At 48.0% G+C, this 20,208-nt stretch overlaps 1 protein-coding gene and 1 long non-coding RNA gene across 2 annotated transcripts; both read left to right on the forward strand.

Moving 5' to 3' along the window:
- The first annotated feature begins 3,028 nt into the window (after window positions 1-3,028).
- ELP6 (elongator acetyltransferase complex subunit 6) lies at window positions 3,029-14,868 on the forward strand. Its single transcript, XM_083704345.1, has 7 exons — window positions 3,029-3,200; window positions 4,987-5,065; window positions 5,947-6,017; window positions 8,226-8,359; window positions 9,963-10,158; window positions 11,794-11,940; window positions 13,674-14,868. The coding sequence occupies exons 1-7, from the start codon at window positions 3,147-3,149 to the stop codon at window positions 13,800-13,802; spliced, it is 810 nt and encodes a 269-aa protein (XP_083560471.1). The 5' UTR covers window positions 3,029-3,146; the 3' UTR covers window positions 13,803-14,868.
- Window positions 14,869-15,038: 170 nt separating this feature from the next.
- On the forward strand, window positions 15,039-15,480 carry LOC310827903. The gene is made up of 2 exons (XR_014556543.1): window positions 15,039-15,222; window positions 15,255-15,480. It is a non-coding gene; the product is annotated as an uncharacterized lncRNA (long non-coding RNA).
- The last annotated feature ends 4,728 nt before the right edge of the window (window positions 15,481-20,208 follow it).

Here is a 20,208-nt window from a genome sequence, read left to right on the forward strand (position 1 = left end):
GGGTAGGACTGGATAATAATAATATTAAAATTTATTTATACGTTGCCCTCCCCGGCCAGTGCGGGGCTCAGGGCAGCTAACACCAATAAAATTTCAGTAAAAACATAATAAGGGGAAAAAACGAAAAACAATTTAAAATTCAGGTTAAAATGCAGCCTCATTTTAATAGTCAAAACCATAAGGGGAGGGAAACATAAAGGTCAGACTGAGTCCGAACCAAAGGCCTGGTGGAGCCAAAGGCCCTGCGGAAAGATGTCAAGTCCCGCAGGCCCTGGTTTCTTGTGACAGAGCGTTCCACCAAGTCAGGGCCAGTACTGAAAAGGCCCTGCTTGAGACCAATCTAACCTCCTTGAGGCTGGGGACTACCACAGTGTTTTTATTTGTGGACCTTAAATGGAGAGGTAGTCCCGTAGGTACGAGGGTCCTAGGCCACATAGGGCTTTAAAGGTCAAAACCAGCACCTTAAACCTGACCCTGTACTCCACCGGGAGCCAATGCAGTTGGTAGAGCAATGGATGAATGTGATCCTGCGGCGAGGACCCCGTAAGGATGACCCTCGTGGTCCCTTCCAACTCTACCGTCCTGTGATTCTGTGAGGTTGAACCTGCATGCCTAGCAGGTGCTTCACCTGGCCCAGTAACCCTGCTTCCAGTCATGGCCAGCCATGTGCAGGTAGGCGCGAAGGCCAGCACCCCTTGCATTTCCCAAACCTTTTAAAACCAGCCGTATCTGGAGGGCCGGATGTTCCTGTAATAAACGCAAATCTGCCCTTATTCCCTTATGGGGAACACAAGAGCCCTTACAGAGTCCTTTGTAGGTTCTCCATCGGTCGGAGAAAATAACAGAGGCCAACCAGAGAATACTGAGAAGCAAAGCAGCTCGTAAGCCTGATCTTTATTAACTTTTGCAACAGGGTGCCCCCTTCACACGTAGGAAAGGAGGACCCAGAACCCAGGTGTGTCCGCCCTTCTATAGACATTTTAAATTGCCCACCCTGGAGTCCAAGACCACCCCCAGAAACATCATACCTGCATCACTGAAAGGGCGGTCCACAATAGAAATCTGAGTGCGTTGTTTTTCTCCTGTCTGGCAGGTTACCTGTTAATGCTCACTTGACTGGATACCCTGGGGAGCCTGGCCAGTCTTTTGTAATGACAAATACTTAGTTCCTGAGCCAGGTCACAGGCTCACCCTATTCATACACAGACATACCCTTAACACAGGATTTGTGAAGAAAAAGGCAATGGGGAGGCTTTTCCATTTTCCTTTGACCTTGCAGAGAAAACATTTGGTCAGTTTGGGACATCTTATATATATTTTAAGACATAAAAGACCTTAATTTTATTTCATTTTTATTTCATTCCCCAGCCACAATTGGGGCAGAATCGGCAGAGGATGTTGGGAGTTGCAGCGACAGTGGTAGTGTAGTGGTTAGAGTGTTGGACTAGGGCCTGGAAGAGACCAGGGTTCAAAGCCCGACTTGGGTCATAGAGATCCCTGGGTGACCTTGAGGGCCAGTCGCTGCCTCTCAGCGTGACCCACCTCACAGGGTTGTTGTGTAAATCAGTGTTTCCCAACCTTGTGCCTCCAGCTGTTTCTGGACTACAATTCCCAGTGGTCTTGCTAGTCAGGGATGATGGGACTTGTAGTTCAAAAACTGCTGGAGGCACAAGGTTGGGAAACACTGGTGTAAATGAGGAAAGGGAAGGAACCATGTACGCCCCCTGGAGCTCCTTGGAGAAAGAGGTGGGATCTAAATACAAAAATGCCGGTGATCCACTCGTCTTCATAGCAAATGAAACAGAAGCCTTTGGGCTTCCCAGTCCTCTTTGTCGTTTGCCAAATTTATGTCTGCCATTTCCCCATTTGTTGTTGTTTAGTCGTTTAGTCGTGTCTGCCTCTTGGTGACCCCCTGGACCAGAGCACGCCAGGCACTTCTGTCTTTCACTGCCTCCCACAGTTTGGTCAAACTCATGCTGGTAGCTTTGAGAACACTGTCCCACCATCTCGTCCTCTGTCGTCCCCTTCTCCTTGTGCCCTCCATCTTTCCCAACATCAGGGTCTTTTCCAGGGAGTCTTCTCTTCTCATGAGGTGGCCAAAGTCTTGGAGCCTCAGCTTCAGGATCTGTCCTTCCAGTGAGCACTCAGGGCTGATTTCCTTAAGAATGGAGAGGTTGGATCTTCTTGCAGTCCATGGGACTCTCAAGAGTCTCCTCCAGCACCAGAATTCAAAAGCATAATTTTTTCGGCGATTAGCCTTCTTTATGGTCCAGCTCTCGCTTCCATACATCACTAAATTTCCCCACAGGTAAAAGTAAAGGGACCCCTGACCATTAGGTCCAGTCGTGGCCGACTCTGGGGTTGCGGCGCTCATCTCACTTTATTGGCCGAGGGAGCTGGTGTGCAGCTTCCGAGTCATGTGGCCAGCATGACTAAGCCGCTTCTGGCAAACCAGAGCAGCGCATGGAAATGCCGTTTACCTTCCCACCGGAGTGGTACCTATTTATCTACTTGCGTTTTGACGTGCTTTCAAACTGCTAGGTTGGCAGGAGCAGGGACCGAGCAACAGGAGCTCATCCCGTCGTGGGGATTCGAACCGCTGACCTTCTGATCGGCAAGTCCTAGGCTCTGTGGTTTAACCTACAGTGCCACCCGCGTCCCTTACAGTATTTCCCCATACAGTACTGCAAAAAACAGCAGCATCATCTTCCAACAGCTCATAGGGAAGACACCCGCAAATATCCATGCATTGCAGCGGGTTGGGCTGGATGACCCCTGGAGGTCCCTTCCAACGCTGTCATTCTATCCATGACATTCTTTTATCTACCAGCATTCAGCTGTCAGCGTTGCGAGAGGATTAATTCCCTGCCCGCCCGCTCCATTCTGCGACCTCGCGCCCGCCCGCGCCGCTTTCAAACGGACGGCAGGCGGCGGCAGCGAGAGCGGAGCCGAGACCCAGGGGGCGCATGCGCATGGCGCCTCTTGACAAGTCGACGGCAGAGGGCGGCCGCGAGAGCTGATCGGAGGCCAACGAGCGCATGCGTACTGCGGCCGCCCTGCAGGCCTCGCGGGCGCGAAGCAGCGGCGCCTCTTTCGACCCTCGGCGGACGCCGTACTGAAGAGAGAGCGAGAAAGAGAGCGACGCGATGTTCGCCGAGCTGAACGAGCTGCTCGGAGCCTCCGTCGAGAAGCCGGAGCAGGTGAGGGGCCGCCGCCTGGAAGTCTCCGGCCTCCGTGGAGCGGTGGGCGGAGGGCTGTTGGGTGGTATTGGGGGGGGGGGGCTGCCAGGATGCTACGCGCGTGCGCGGTTTGGGAGCGAAGCATGCTGGGATTTGTAGTCATTCTCCCCCTTGGCCTTCCAGGCCTTTCCCCCCTAGTGAAGCCTCTTTCTGGAAACTTCCAGGTGTTTTGACTTCTAATGTGTCTCCCGCTTTTCTGTACACAAGGTGGATTACAAGATGGAAGAAACAGCAAAATAAGACATCAGTGTTATCGCACCTTACAGAAATCAGATTAAATGCAAAAAAAGTCATAATAAAAACATAACTTTGAAATGGGTGATTTGTATCAAATAAGGTAACATTCAATAATTCTTTTGAATATAATGGTACACTACAAAACCAACTCCCAGAATATCAGCAAATAATGATTAAACAGAAATTCACAGTTATGATAATTACTAAAGTATAATGAAGAAAAACAATGGCAAGTCACAATGCATAAAATACCACAATACATACAAAACTGTGTAAAAGGATCAAATTAGAAACAGAGGCACGCAATATATAAAATTATTGTTTTTCATCCCTGATTTCTATTTATTCTTGTTAATATTAGTTAAATTAGTATACTACATTGATATTAACATCATTATTACTATTATTATCATATATTTATTTGTTTTTCGACTTTTTCCCATGATAGGGACTCAGGGTGGCTTATGGATAAAAAACAGCTAGAAACACACAGAGAAAAATAACCATTAAAAACAATTAAACATTGATGTAGTTAGAACTACAGTGGTACCTCGGGTTACATACGCTTCAGGTTACATACACTTCAGGTTACAGACTCCGCTAACCCAGAAATATTACCTCGGTTTAAGAACTTTGCTTCAGGATGAGAACAGAAATCGTGCTCCGGTGGCGCGGCGGCAGCAGGAGGCCCCATTAGCTAAAGTGGTGCTTCAGGTTAAGAACAGTTTCAGGTTAAGAACGGACCTCCGGAACGAATTAAGTACTTAGCCTGAGGTACAGTGGTGCCCTGCAAGACGAACGCGTCGCAAGATGGAAAACCCGCTAGACGAAAGGGTTTTCCGTTTTGGAGGCGCTTCGCAAAACGAATTTCCTATGGCTTGCTTTGCAAGACGAAAATGGCTTGCGAGTTCCTGCGGTTTTTTCCCCCTCCCCCCCTTTTTCTAAGCCGTTAAGCCGCTTATCAGCTGATCCGCTAAGCCGCTAAAAGCCGCTAATAGTGCTAATCTGCTAAGCCGTCAATGGGCTTGCTTCGCAAGACAAAAAAACCGCTAGACGAAGAGACTCGCGGAACGGATTCTTTTCGTCTTGTGAGGCACCACTGTACCACTGTATATATATATGTACATATATACACACACTTTTTCCCCCCTCCAAGGAGCTCAAGGTGGAATAGGCCCTTCTCTCCCCACCCTCATTTAATCTCCGCCGTGACCCAGTGAAGTCATAATTCTTGGTTTCCAGACCCTTGGTCATCTTGATCGTCGACCTCTGCACATGTTCTAGCATGTCAATATTCTTTTGAAACCGGGGAGCCCAGAACTGGATACAGGACTCCAAGTTGTGTTCAGCCAAGGTAGAATAGAGCGATACTGTTAACTTCCCTTGTTCCGAACACTAGACCTCTGTTGATGCAGCCTAGAATTGCATTAGGTTTTTTTGCTGCTGCATCACACTGTTGACTCATGTGATCGTTTCATTTTTATACTCTCCCTATTTTTTTGTTTTCCAGGGCAAGCTGACCTTGCTGTGTGCTGACAAGACAGATGCCAGCTTCCTCCTTCACCATTTCCTTTCCTTTTATTTGAAAGGTATGCAGCAAAATCAATCTGGTGATTCAAAAAACAACAACCCCATATTTCTTACATAAAACCAAACATTGGCAAGATGGGATGCAAACGTCTTTAGAAGAACCGTAGCATGTGTGTATGTGATCTGTACACCTGTTTGAGGGGGAGAATTCTGGAATGTGTTCATTTATTTATGTAAATGGGGGAATAAAACCGTCAACAAGATAGACCTGTGAATGTAAAAATTAAATGAAAATAAACACAAAGCAGAGCAGTGGCCTGGAGGATTCAGAAGAGTGGGTGAAATCTCTGCAGTCAGCCTGTTTATATTCTGTGCTGGAAGGACTGAAGATGATAGATAGATGATAGATAGATAGATAGTCTTTTCCCTCTGCCAGAAAGCTGCGCAGTTAGTGTGAGAAGAGTCTCCTAGCAAATGCAGTGCTGCAAGTGAGATGACTGTGTCACTAGTTGGGACCCACCTAACTTCAGATAGAATCATCACAGAATTGTCAAGTTGGAAGGGACCCCGAGGGTCATCTAGTCCAATCCCCTGCAATGTAGGAACCACAACTAGAGAATCCCTGACAGATGGCCACCAACATCTGCTTCAAGACCTCCATTGAAGGAGAGTCATTTGCCTTCCTTCCCCTGCCCATTTGGGCAAGTAAAGTCAAAAGACGCAATGAATCGGCAGTGAATCTGGTTTTGCCGTGCCCAGCAGGGTTTGCATCTTTCCCAGCAGGATGGGAAAGCCTTGAAAGGTGATGACGAAAATGACAATGGGAAAGGACATTTTCAGAGCAACAGTTTGTTTCCTGCCGTTTTTTGTGTTGTAATCGCCTTGATGGTGGGAACATCGTAACAGCAGAACACCTTGTGCCCTTTTTTTGTCTTTCCAGCTGGCTGCAAAGTCTGTTTCGTGGCGCTTCTGCAGTCCTTCAGCCACTACAACATAGTGGCCCAAAAGCTGGTAAGCCAGGCTGATTTTATTATTGTATTAATTAAAACATCTCAGTCCAGGCCTCCAGGGATGATCTACCCGGCTGTTGGATCAGGCCGAGGGGGGCCAAAAGGGAAACTGTTAAGGGAGCACAGCAGCTCTCCTGCTCACGATTACCAGCCATATACGGAATTAAAATTAATACCAAGGCTGCGTCATCATCAGCATCTTAATCCAAGGGCTCTCAAACTTTTGCAGGCTGCTAACCCCTTGGTTCCATAAGCTCATCCCCAAGCTCATCCCCTACTCTATAAAATAGCAGTTTACACAACCCACTAAGGACGATAACAACACAATTAAGTTCAGCAAATAGGATTGCATGAAGAGCATTTTCATGCATTCTGACTAACGGAAACATGTTGTTGTTGTTTAGTCGTTTAGTCGTGTCTGACTCTTTGTGACCCCGTGGACCAGAGCACGCCAGGCACTCCTGTCTTCCACTGCCTCCTGCAGTTTGGTCAGACTCATGTTCGTAGATTCGAGAACACTGTTCAACCATCTCATCCTCTGTCATCCCCTTCTCCTTGTGCCCTCCATCTTTCCCAACATCAGGGTCTTTTCCAGGGAGTCTTCTCTTCTCCTGAGGTGGCCAAAGTCTTGGAGTCTCAGCTTCAGGATCTGTCCTTCCAGTGAGCACTCAGGGCTGATTTCCTTGAGAATGGAGAGGTTTGATCTTCTTGCAGTCCATGGGACTCTCAACAGTCTCCTCCAGCACCAGAATTCAAAAGCATCCATTCTTCGGCGATCAGCCTCCTTATGGTCCAGCTCTCACTTCCATACATCACTACTGGGAAAACCAGAGCTTTAACTATACAGACCTTTGTCGGCAAGCTGATGTCTGACAAAGGAAACATAAGGGGCTTTATAGCACAATGTATTTCTGTACAACTGCTTAACAAACACAAACACACCTTCACCTATCACAGATGTACAGTTAAGGTTTAGGAGAAAATCAATAGCTGTTACCCATAATCGGCTATCAGAATCGTTGGAAATGAATGTGACCTAGGGAAATAGCGATAACATCAGCGGAACTTGAAATGCAGAGTGTGGAAAGTGTTTTGCTTGAGGCTTTAAGCTGGTCAATCATAGAAAAGCGATCAATGTGCTTGGAGAAGACCACCTCCAGCCCCATCCCACTGCCCCCTTGCCTCTTAAATGTAAAGGGATCCCTGACCATTAGGTCCAGCTGTGGCCGACTCTGGGGTTGCGGTGCTCATCTTGCTTTATTGGCCAAGGGAGCCGGCGTACAGCTTCCAGGTCATGTGGCCAACAGGACCAAGCCGCTTCTGGCGAAACAGAGCAGCGCATAGAAACACTGTTTACCTTCCCGCCGGAGCAGTACCTATTTATCTACTTGCACTTTGATGTGCTTTTGAACTGCTAGGTTGGCAGGAGCAGGGACCGAGCAACGGGAGCTCACCCCGTTGCGGGGATTCGAACCGCTGATCTTCCGATCGGCAAGTCCTAGGCTCCCGCGTCCTCCCCTTGCCTCTTAGCACACCCTTAAGTAATCCCCCTGCCCCCTGCAGGGCAGGTATCACCCACTTTGGGAAGCAGTCAGCTAGAGCAGTGGTCCTCAACCTTGGGCCTCCAGATGTTTTTGGCCTACAACTTCCATGATCCCTAGCTAGCAGGACCAGTGGCCAGGAATGATGGGAACTGTAGTCTCAAAACATCTGGAGGCCCAAGGTTGAGGAAACCTGAGCTAGAGCATTGCTCAGTCGTGTCTCCAACTAAGCACCATCTATGAAGATGCTTCGTATCAGGAAGGACCATTTCCTTCATTTTGGTATAATTTATGACCAAATAAATTTAAGTACATAAGAAAGAGCCTGGCGGCTGGATCAGGCCAGAGGGCCTACTCCAACATCCTGTTTCTGGTGACTGTTCAACACATAGGAACTGGTGCAGAGGTTTCTCACAATCGAAGGCGATTGTGTGTGTGCTGTCTCTCCCAAGGATTTCCACAGCTGTCTGCATTGATAAACAATGGAAAGGACTTGAAATTGGGTTGTGAAGGACTCCTGGGCCAGCTTCCACGTGTTCCTGCTTGTTGGTTTTGGCAGGTAGGCCGCCCTAGCCAAAAACCCGCAGGAGAGACGTTCAAATGTGCCTGGCACTTGCTTGCAAAATTGCAATGCTTGCATTTCTCCACCTGCAAATATTGCTTTCCAGGGAGTCAGCTTGCCTGCGGCCAAAGAACGAGGCCAGCTTGTGTTCTTGGAAGGGCTGAAATCCTCAAACGACATATTGTTTGGACAGCAGCATCAAGAACAGACGGGTGAAGCCAACCCTTTCCAGTTCCTCAGGTAACTTGCATCACTGCCCTAACCAGATCTACTCAGAAGTACAGTGGTACCTCAGGTTACAGACGCTTCAGGTTACATACGCTTCAGGTTACAGACTCCGCTAACCCAGAAATAGTGCTTCAGGTTAAGCACTTTGCTTCAGGATGAGAACAGAAATCGTGCTCCGGCGGTGGCAGCGGGAGGCCCCATTAGCTAAAGTGGTTCTTCAGGTTAAGAACAGTTTCAGGTTAAGTACAGACCTCCAGAACGAATTAAGTACTTAACCTGAGGTACCACTGTAAGTCCGATTGAACTAGGGTTAGGATTGCAGCCTAACTCCTTAAAAAAAGAAGTGGAAATGTTTTGATGAATATATGGCAAAACATTGCTCTAAAAAAGATATGCTAATATGCCTAGATTAAAATGCAAAGTACTGGATGGAAGAAAAATTAGTAAGGAAAGATAATCAGAACATATAGATGATTTGAGAAGCCTGTAGAATGCAAAGATTATTGTAAATTTTATAATGCCAAGTCAAGTAACCTTTATTGGCATCACATAAGAACATTCAGAATAGATAGGCCAGTGCAATCCCGTCGCCACACCAACAGCACAGTCACCCACCAAAGTGGGTTTCCAGCAAGCGCAGGATCTTCGGCGACAAAAAATCAAATAGAGGAACTTAGCTACTGTCTTGGTGAGCTCCTGGTCTCTCCCTTGTAATAAGAAGCACATGACCTCCATCTCTGGTTTCCATGTTGGAATACATAAGATGGTCTAGAAATTGTTGGCAGAGATCATCATACATTTTGCATTTAAGGGCCATGTGAGCTGGAGTTTCCACCAGGTGGGCACCGCATGGGCAGATCCTATCTCCTTCTGCCAAACCTGCAAACCTACCCCAAAGGAGGTTAGAAGGATTAGAATTGAACCTAGCCGGTGAAAAAGCCCTTCTTTCTAGCGGATTAAACAAAAATTGTAAATAATTGAGATGAAATTCCTGCGCCCCAGAGAGTCAAAAATAAAGAGGGGAGCATGTTTTTTCCGCAGCTGAGATTAGTTCCCGGCGATCTATGTCCCACAGCCTAGTTTTTAACATGGTCTTGGCGACTGGGAAAGCCACAGTGCCAGGAGATCCTCTGAAAGCCCAGGTTTGTACAAAACAGTTGTAGCCCTGGGGAAGGGAAGGAGTCAGGCAAAACTTCGCTGAGTAAGGTATCTTTGTCTGCTAAAAAAATGTATAATGTGGAGGAAATCGAGTGTCGGCAGAGGGAAGTGGGAGGAAGGAGAAAAGAATAATATGATGGATTGAGGAAATATAAATGTAAATGTATGGGGGGATGGAGAGGAAATGTGTTGGCTTTGGTACATTTGTATTGTAATGTTATATGTGAAAACCAATAAATAATTATTGCTAAAGAAAAGGAAAAAACCCCGGATTGCAGCCTAAGCCTTTGATAGCACTGTATATTTCATTGAGTGGGGAGAAGCTGTTTCCTGGCACCTGTTACATAGGTATGTGTTTGGAGGTAATGTCTCTTGCTTGCGGTGGGGTGTTGTGGATGTTGTAGATGTGATCTTTCAGGGACTTAGACCTCTCCTCTCCTCCGTCTGTCCCTGGCAGTGGTGACGGCTCAAACCTGAAAGCCCTTTATGAGTTTGTCTGCAGCGCCTTGAGCCCTGCCGCTGGCGGAGACTCGTGGAAATGCCCAGTTCTGCTCGTGGACAACCTTGGCATCTTGCTGGGCCTGGGTGTGAGACTGACGGACATTCTCGACTTCATCCATTATTGCAGAGTCACGGTGAACGCTCAGCTTAAGGTACCATGATTGCTGCGCATTTGCTTTCCCTTTTGACAGGTGCCTGCCCTGAAACGAGCTGCTGTTGTCACTCCAGAGTAGGCAGGGCTTGGAAGAAAATCCTGTTCCTTTTGCAGCCCTTTCTCGGGCTTTCAAGAACTGTTTCCGAAGTGCTTAATACAGGCACCACCAAGCCCTTTCGCACATTCTCCTTGTGTGCAACCACGTACATGGGCGGCGCCAGGAAGTAGGTGAATACAGTGGTACCTCGGTTTAAGGACAGTCCTGTTGACTAACTATTCAGTTTATGAACTCTGCAAAACCAGAAATAGTGCCCCAGCTTTTGGAACGTGGGTGGCACTGTAGTCTAAACCACTGAGCCTCTTGGGCTTGCCAATCAGAAGGTCGGCAGTTCGAATCCCCGTGACAGGATGACCTTCCGTTGCTCAGTCCCAATTTAGCAGTTCGAAAGCATGCCAGTGCAAGTAGATAAATAGGTACGGCTGTGGCGGGAAGGTAAACGGCATTCCGTGTGCTGCTCTGGTTTCGGTGTTCCTTTGCGCCAGAAGCGGCTTAGTCATGCTGGCCACATGACCTGGAAAAACTGTCTGCAGACAAACTCCGACACCCTCGGCCTGTAAAGCAAGATGAGCGCTGCAACCCCAGAGTCGTCTGTGACTGGACTTAACTATCAGGGGGCCCTTTTTTTTTTTTTTTTTGAGAACTTTACCTCAGTCTAAGAACAGAATCTGAACGGTGGAAGGGCACTGGCAGCGGCAGGCCTCATTAGGGAACATGCGCCTCAGTTTAAGAAGGGTTTCGGTTTAAGAACGGACTTCCGGAATGGATTAAGTTCATAAACTAAGGTACCACTGTAAATAAATTCATTCAAACCCAAGAATGGTGGGAGAGAGCTGGAGTGTCCTCGTGACTAATGAGGAGACCCTCTCCAGAGCCTGAAGAGGACGTATATTTAGCTTTTTAAATTTTTACCTGTGTTGTTTTAATTTGCTGGAGGCCCCATTAGCTAAAGTGGTACCTCAGGTTAAGAACAATTTCAGGTTAAGAACGGACCTCCAGAACAAATTAAGTTCTTAGCCCGTGGTACCACTGTAGCTGCCTTGAGTCCTGGTCTGGGGGGAAAGGTGGGGTAGATATAAATAGAATACAGTGGTGCCTCGCAAGTCCGCGAGTCTCTTCGTCTAGCGTTTTTTTGTCTTGCGAAGCAACCCTATTAGCGGCTTAGCGGATTAGCGCTATTAGCGGCTTAGCGGCTATTAGCAGCTATTAGCGCCTAAGTGGCTTAGCGGCTATTAGTGGCTAAGCGGCTTAGCAACTTAGAAAAAGGGGGGGAAAGAGGGGGAAATTGCAAGACTCGCAAGACGTTTTCATCTTGCGAAGCAAGCCCATAGGGAAATTCGTTTTGCGAAGCGCCTCCAAAAGGGAAAACCCTTTCGTCTAGCAGGTTTTTCGTCTTGCGAGGCATTCGTCTTGCGGGGCACCACTGTAGTAATCTGCCTCTTAGCTTCAAGAATTCAAAATCAACTTGGTGCAGATACTACATACTTAGGAGACTGGGGGCGGGCGTCTTATCGGCGCCTCCTGGTCTGATCTAAAATTGGAGCTGAAACTGTTGTGGTTCTTCCTGGCTCTCAGGGGAACTTGGTTGTGATGCTGCACAGCAGCGCCGACTCGGAGGACGAGGAGAACGAGCTGCTTGTGAAGGCTGTCCGTCACCAGAGCAATCGGATCCTATGGGCAGAAGGACTGGCGACTGGCTACTGCAAGGATGTTCATGGGCAGGTGAGTGTGTTGAAGCAAATATGAAGATGAAAGGCCTGCAAACACCACCTTCGTCGTCAAGATAACCCCATGATTAATTGGTAGCTGTTGCAGCAATGAGCTCATCTATGTTTTGATTCGCTTGCTTTGATGTAGACTCTTGAGTAGAGCTGGGCGACATGTGGTTTTCAACATCGCCATATATCACCAGCTAAACATCGTGATCATAGAATCGTAGAGTTGGAAGAGACCCCAAGGGCCATCGAGTCCAACCCCCTGCCAAGCAGGAAACCCCATCAGAGCACTCCTGACATATGGTTGTCAAGCCTCTGCTTAAAGACCTCCAAAGAAGGAGACTCCACCACACTCCTTGGCAGCAAATTCCACTGTCAAACAGCTCTTACTGTCAGGAAGTTCTTCCTAATGTTTAGGTGGAATCTTCTTTCTTGTAGTTTGGAACCATTGCTCCGTGTCCGCTTCTCTGGAGCAGCAGAAAAAAAACCTTTCTCCCTCCCCCATGTGATATACTGATCTATCACAGCGTCTGAAATAAGGATGGAGCTCTGTAAAGGCTTTGGCTGGCTTCACAGTTTTCCCCACATTGTGGTTTTTGCAGAGCACACAAACACACATCATGTTTCGTGATAGATTGCCAGGTCAACATACAAAACCAATCACGATATGAACTTCAAACCGGTTTTGGACCATATAGCGATACATCGCCTAGCCCTAGCTCTGAGCCTGGAAAGGGGAGCTATCGCTAAGATTTGGGTTTTTCTCACCTATCCCCTCATCTGGGCAGGTGGAGCGATGGGAGGTCCTGGCCAAAGTGGCGTAGGCTGCTTTGTATATAAATAATGTTCGCTTGGGTGCGGACAAGCCCATCTCCTCCTGCCATGTCCGGCCGGCGTCTGCAGAAGCTGGGAGATATAGCAGACTGATTTGCTGCAAGCGAACACCTTTATTTTAATAAAGCACTAGAACTCATTGCTGTGTCATTTTTGACATCCTTCTTTGGTGTCCCTGAACCCCACCACTCCCACTCCTTTGGGTGGGTGGATGAGGACAGTGAGTTGTTCTGTGTGTGTACACACACACACACACACACACACACACACACACTTACTTCTTCTGGTTGCTGATTTGCTACCAGGAGAAGTTCCAGGTGTTACTATTAGTGTAAAAGGTAAAGGGACCCCTAACCATTAGGTCCAGTCGTGACCGACTCTGGGGCTGCAGCACTCATCTCGCTTAACTGGCCGAGGGAGCCAGCGTACAGCTGATGAAAACCCCAAATTAACAATCTCAGAAAATTAGACTATTGTGAAAAGGTGCAGTAGCTATTCAGTCCATAACACCTGCAATGGGTTCCTGAGCCTTTAAATGGTCTCTCAGTCTGGTTCAGCAGGAAGCACATTCATGGCGAAGGCTGCTTACCTGACAGTTGTGCATAAAGCCATCACTGAGTTTTCATTTGTGGTTTTCATCAGCTGTACCATGCCATGATCATCACAATGATAACAAATAAAGGCTTGACATATCTCGCTTTGCATGTCATGAGTCTATCTCATATATTAGTTTCACCTTTTATGTTGAATTACTGAAATAAATGAAACTTTTCCATGATATTCTAATTTTTGGTGTTTCACCTGTAAGTTTAGTGATCTAGCAGAACACATTTTTAATATATAAAAAAGCAATAGATAAATGCTCTCTCTCCCCCCCCCCCCCAATTTTCCCTTTCGTTGCTCCAGTTATCGATCATCCAGCGGAGCTCGTGGGAGAGGAAAGCGGAGCGGGACCTCCTGCGCATTTACCAGTACAAGATCCAGGACAGAAACGTCGTGTTTTTTGCTCGCGGGATGTCGGCGGCTGTACTGTGACGTTCTGAGGGTTGAGGGAAGCTTGGTTCAGGGGCGATGGAGAAGGAGTGGTGCTGTCCTCAGGTAGATCTTGAGGCATCGAGAGAGGGACAGAAGAATTCTCCCATGCAGAGGTGGCTTTTGCAGTGACGGTTCAGTCACTGTGGTGTTCTGTTGGGGTTTGATCCGGGGAAGAACAGGGCACTGGCTTCCCACCACCGCTGCAGTCCTCCGTCGGATCTTGAATTTGTTCTGAGCTGCTCTGCGGACAATGTCGAAAACAAGGAAAAGACTGAAACCAGCTCTGCGGTAGTTTGGGGCCTGTCACTAAAAAAACCTGGTGCTCCAGCCAGCCTTGGTGTTGTGCCAGGTGGTTTCAGTAGGTTCGCCGGCTCTCGAGCGGGTGTCGAAAGATAGCAAGGCAGGTCAGGAGGCCAAGGCGACTGAAAACACTCCGTGTTCAGTTGTGTACAGGTGCTGTTCCCATCTTCGCAGTCTGTCAGGTCGCCCAAGATACCAACACAACCCAGCCTTCAAGTATGCCACGGACGGAAGGCAGGAAATGACTTGCCTGCAGATGAGATAACTCGGGGAAGTGAGCCAAGCTGGACAGTCTGATTAAAGGGGCATCAGAATACCCCTTGTAGTTAAGGCAGGGAGCTCAAAGTTACTTTTTGCAAGGATCACCATCAATTTCCCCATGGGTAACTTGGTCATGCGACCAAGTCACTGAACCTGACCTGTACTTGACGTTGCATCAGAAGTCAGGGGAAACAGAAGTTTGGGAAAACAGCCTTGCAGGGGCCCAGCGTGGCCCCCAGACTGGCAGCTCCCAACCCCTGGCTTAAGAAAGACAGGACCAGCACAACAAGGAACACCTCTGCTCATCCCAGGCACTCCATTCTCCTCATCTGGATTTGGGCCTGAAAGCATGGGGAATCTCTGGCATTGCCCATCATCGTTTCTGATTGCGGGGCGCGTCTGTTAAGGCCTCCACCTTAACCCAGCGGAATTGTGAGACAGCCTTAACTCTGGCCTTAAACCGGCAGGGTTTTTGACAGCTGAATAAACACGCAATTCGAGACCAGTTGCAGATTTCGTGCTTGTTTGAGCCAAACCTATTCTCTCCTATTTAGTCTGGATTTGCAATGCAGCCTTGCAAACCTCTGTTGGGATGCCGCTGTCCACTGCTGTCCTAACTGCTCTAATCTCCTTAATTTCCCCGTTTATAGGGACGGGGCTTAATGACTCTCTCCAAGAATCCATGTCAAAGAGAGGAAGGTGGAGACATCCCTGCCCCGACTATCAATCACTGGTGGCAGATTGCTGTGTTTCCTTCGGCGAGGAGCGTTAAGTTAAAGATCTTTGCTCCAAGTGGAGCAAATAGGGCAGTCCCAGATCTCCTTAATGTGCCTGTCTTCTAGGTCCTGGGAGGCAGAGTGTATAAGCTGAAGAGCCAGGCAGCGATGGAAGACAGGCTCCCCACTGATTCAAAAATACTGATAAGTGGGCTCTGGTTGTGCTGAAGCAGGAGCAGGGGGCCATTTGAAAGCTGAGGACGACATTCCCTTATGAGCCATTTTCTGGCAGCCATAATCCAGAGGTGAGCAGGATCAGAGGCAAAGTGGAATGGGTGTGACTGTTGCCTTTGCAAAGGAGGCTCCATTCCAGCTGTGTAAAGCCAGCTGCCAGAGGTACACACACACACAGAGAGAGAGAGAGAGAGAGAGAGAAAATAAGAGGTAAGAGTCACACTCCATCGAAGCAAGAGGCATTGTATTGCAGGGGATTGGACTAGATCACCCTTGGTACCCCTTCCTTTTTTAAAAAAATATGTTTTTCTATTTCATACGCACAAACAAAATACCCTGATATTTCATATCCTTTTACACCTATCTATCTTTCATTGACTTCCCTACCTTCCTTCAGCAGGTTTTCTTATTCCACTCTCTAATCCACAGTTCCTTGGTAATATCTAGTCCATGTCATAAGATTTAGTTCAGCCCTGCTAACATCTTCAGAGTTCTACAGTTCTCACTTATATAGTCCATAAATTTACTCCATTCTTTTGGAACTTCGTTTCCTCCTGATTGTGGATCCTTCTTGGTCAGCTTTACTAATTCCGCATATTCGACCATCTTCGTCTGCCACTCCTTCACGGTTGGTAATACCTGTGTTTTCCATTTTTGGGCTATCAAGATTCTAGCAGCAGTCGTGGCATACATGAATAATCTTTGGTCAAGACCTTTGGTATCCCTTCTACAATTTTATGGTTATCACCATAAAGGTAAAGGGACCCCTGACCGTTAGGTCCAGTCGTGGAAGACTCTGGGGTTGCAGCGCTCATCTCGCTTTATTGGCCAAGGGAGCCGGCGTACAGCTTCCGGGTCATGTGGCCAGCATGACTAAGCTGCTTCTGGAGAACCAGAGCAGCGCATGGAAATGCCGTTTACCTTCCCGCCAGAGCGGTACCTATTTATCTACTTGCACTTTGACGTGCTTTCGAACTGCTAGGTTGGCAGGAGCTGGGACCGAGCAAGGGGAGCTCACCCCGTCGCGGGGATTTGAACCGCCGACCTTCAGATCGGCAAGTCCTAGGCTCTGTGGTTTAACCCACAGCGCCACCCTTGTCCCAACGGTTATCACCATACAGAAGCACTAGAGGACTCGAAGCAGGACCAGTGAGGTGTCTCGCTTGGGGATGTGGAGCCCAGCTTGAGAGTCTCCCAAGGGCCAAGTACAGAGTTCCTCCCGGGCTGTGTCCAGAAAGTGGTGTTGGGGGTGAGTGTTCAGACCCAGTCTAGGCTCTCACTTGTGGGGTGCCTCAGGGCTCTGTCCTCTCCCCCAAGCTTTTTAACATCTTCATGAAGCTGCTGGGAGAGATCATCAGGGGCTTTAGGCTGGGTGCCCGCCAATATGCACATGATACCCAGCTCTACCTCTCCTTCAAATCAGAACCAGTGAGGGCAGTGAAGGTCCTGTGTGAGTGTCTGGACACAGTTAGTGGATGGGTTGAGGTTTAATCCTGACAAAGACAGAAGTACTGTTCTTGGGGGACAGTGGGCAGGTGGATGTGTGGGACTCCCTGGTCCTGAACGGGGTAACTGTGCCCCAACCAGGTGCGCAGCCTGGGAGTCATTCTGGACTCAACAGCTGTCCATGGAGGCACAGGTCAATTCTGTGCCCAGAGCAGCTGTTTACCTGCTCCATCTGGTATGCAGGCTGAGACCCTACCTGCCCACAAACTGTCTCGCCAGAGTGGTACATACCCTGGTTATTTCCGGCTTGGACTACTGTAATGTGCTCTACGTGGTCTTACGTTTGAAGGTGACTCAGAAACCAGCTAATCCAGAATGTGGCAGCTAGACTGGTGCCTGGGAGTGGCTGCCGGGACCATATAACACTAGTCCTAAAGGATCTTCACTGGCTCCCAGTACATTTCCGAGCAGAATTCAAAGTGTTGCTGCTGACCTTTCAAGCCCTAAACGGCCTCGGCCCAGTGTACCTGATGGAGTGTCTCCATCCCGGTGGGATGCCCGGACGCTGAGGTCTTCTTCTGAGAGCCTCCTGGAGGTTCCTTCCCTGCAAAAAGTGAAGCTGCAGGGAACCAGGTATAGGGCCTTCTCAGTAGTGGCTCCCACCCTGTGGAAGGCCCTCCTGTCAGATGTCAAGAAAATAAGCAACTATCTGACTTTTAGAAGACATCTAAAGGCAGCCCTGTTTAGGGAAGTTTTTAAGGACTGATGTTTTAATTATGTTTTTAGATATGTTGTAAGCCACCCAGAGTGGCTGGTAAAACCCAGCCAGATGGGCGGGGTATAAATATTACTATTCCATAATATGACACCCGGTGTGGACATTCTGTCTCTGGCCTGCTGCGAAAAGGGAACATGGGTGCTCTGCATATTGACAGCTGTAATTGATGACCTCCCACATCTTCAGTAATGAAGTGTGGGAAGACAGGAATGATGTACACTCAGAGTTGCTACAAGGCTCCAACCCCACCCGTTATTGTCAGACAGCTAAACTTAGGAGAAGCTGGGTGTGAAGTGTATGATGTACCTACGGGACCGCCTCTCCTGGTATGCCCCGCTGAGGACCTTAATATCAATATCAATCAATCAATCAAACCTTTATTGCATATTAGGATACAGCCATAGCAAGATAAGACAAAAATGCTAGAGACAAGCAACCAAACAAAATTCAAAGCGATATTACTGGCGTTACGACATTTAGATTACCCTAAGACGCGGGTGGCGCTGTGGGTTAAAGCCTCAGCGCCTAGGACTTGCCGATCGAAAGGTCGGCGGTTCGAATCCCTGCAGTGGGGTGCGCTCCTGCTGCTCGGTCCCAGCGCCTGCCAACCTAGCAGTTTGAAAGCACCTCCGGGTGCAAGTAGATAAATAGGGACCGCTTACCAGCGGGAAGGTAAACGGCGTTTCCGTGTGCGGCTCTGGCTCGCCAGAGCAGCGATGTCACGCTGGCCACGTGACCCGGAAGTGTCTCCGGACAGCGCTGGCCCCTGGCCTCTTAAGTGAGATGGGCGCACAACCCCAGAGTCTGTCAAGACTGGCCCGTACGGGCAGGGGTACCTTTACCTTTACCTTAAGACAATAATGTAAAGATTTAGTTGCCAGCGCCGGGAATCTAAAATGCGGATGTATATAAAGCATATAATGGCCCCCAAAAAGGCTCGGCACATTAGGTTAAAAGGCAATAAAAAGAATTCAAACAGGTCCAGGTCTAGGACACACTACCCAATCAGAGTAGCCCTGAGTTTCAAAGCCTGCACTATAAAGATTGCCTCCCCACGTGAAATTTGGGGATTTGCGTCCACAAGAAGCGATTTCAAACAGTCTTCCTTAGATGTGATGGTAGACGGGATCAAGAGGAGGAGCTTAGTTCTTATTAGCTCATAAGTAGGGCAGTAGAAAAAGAAATGTATGAAGTCCTCTACTTCATTCATTGTGCATGGACATAGACGCTGAGTAATAGGGGTCTTAGAGTATATCCCCTGCAAGAAGGCCGTGGGTATAGAATGGAAACGGGCCATGGTAAAGGCTCTTCTCAAATTGGGCTCCGTCAGGTCTATCAAGTAGTTGGCAAGTGATCTTACCACTTTCACTTTAGGGAGCCACATGGAGAGGCGAGCTGTGGTGGACTGTGCCCGGTCCATGGTCTCGTCTCTTGTAAGAATCCAGGCCCGGATTTTAGGTTGGTCCCAAGATGCCAGCGTGTCAAGATCTGGGAGGGAGTAGCGTGCAGTAATAGTCTCCATGGCCTTGGACCATTTATTGCTATGAGAACAAGTTAAAAAGGCTTGCCTGGCTAGTAGGGAACCTGGGGCTTTGATTAATTTACAATAAGAACTAATAATTCTAATGTGGGCTCTCGCAACAATGGAGGGGAGGCCCAGTTCTGTTCTTAACTGTGCAGGAACCGAGCCCTTGGGGAGACCCAGTAACTTCCGTGCAAAGGAGTTTTGTAGAATCTCGAGCCGTTGTAGTGTTTTTAAATTCCACCCCCAGATTTCAACCCCATACAGTAACATCGGGAGGACTTTGCTGATAAATGCTTTTCTGATTGGTGGAACCAACTGGCCGCCTTTTGCATAGAAGAATTTCTCCAAGGCTTTGATGGTTCTACGGGCAGCCAGGATGGACATATTTAGGTGAGCTGACCAGCTAAGCCCATACTGAAAAGTGATACCCAAATACTTGAATGCTGAACAATATTCAATAGAGTGGCCCTCAAAATTCCAGAATGACTTCCGAGTTTTCGTGCCAAAAGTAAGAATTTTGGTTTTGGCGAAATTGATTTTGAGGGAGTTGGTATCACAATATGCCATGAGCCCTCTGAGCATGTTGTTTAAGCCCTGCTTGGTTAAAGACAGTATCACCATGTCATCTGCATAGAGTAATATGGGGATCTTGAGCTGTTGTAAAGAGGGGGCAGATTGGTTTAGGGCCTTCTTGGTTGTAACGATGTCATTGATGTAGAAATTAAATAGAAAAGGGGCTAAGAGGCAGCCCTGTTTGACCCCTTTATTCAGAGGGAAAGAATCAGAGAGAGCTCCCAGAGGGCCAAATTTTACTCTGGCCGATATGTCATTATGAATTTCCATAAGAAGGTGGAGGAGTCTCTTATCTATGTTGGTGTAACTAAGCTTCTGCCATAGCCTATCTCTAGGGATGGAGTCAAAAGCAGAGGTCAGGTCCACAAAAGCCGCGTGTAGTTTGCAGTTTAACCTGTTTAGGTATTTATCAATCAGGGTAAATAGAACAAGACATTGGCCAGATGTACTATGACCTTTACGGAAGCCAGCCTGTTCCGGGTGGAATAGCTTTGTTTCTTCTGCCCACTCGATTAATTTCTTTAGCAAGAATCTAGAGTAAACCTTGTATGATATGTCCAGCAGGCTGATAGG

Source organism: Podarcis gaigeae, assembly GCF_964106915.1.
Source record: "Podarcis gaigeae genome assembly, chromosome: 12".
NCBI lineage: Eukaryota > Metazoa > Chordata > Lepidosauria > Squamata > Lacertidae > Podarcis > Podarcis gaigeae.

What these genes read in the sequence shown, in the direction of transcription:
- ELP6 (XM_083704345.1), top strand. Translation starts at nt 3,147, where the DNA reads ATGTTCGCCGAGCTGAACGAGCTGCTCGGAGCCTCCGTCGAGAAGCCG. An exon ending in CCGTCGAGAAGCCGGAGCAG is followed by an intron (nt 3,201 to 4,986) that starts GTGAGGGGCCGC and finishes TTTGTTTTCCAG; the next exon opens with GGCAAGCTGACCTTGCTGTG. An exon ending in ACATAGTGGCCCAAAAGCTG is followed by an intron (nt 6,018 to 8,225) that starts GTAAGCCAGGCT and finishes ATTGCTTTCCAG; the next exon opens with GGAGTCAGCTTGCCTGCGGC.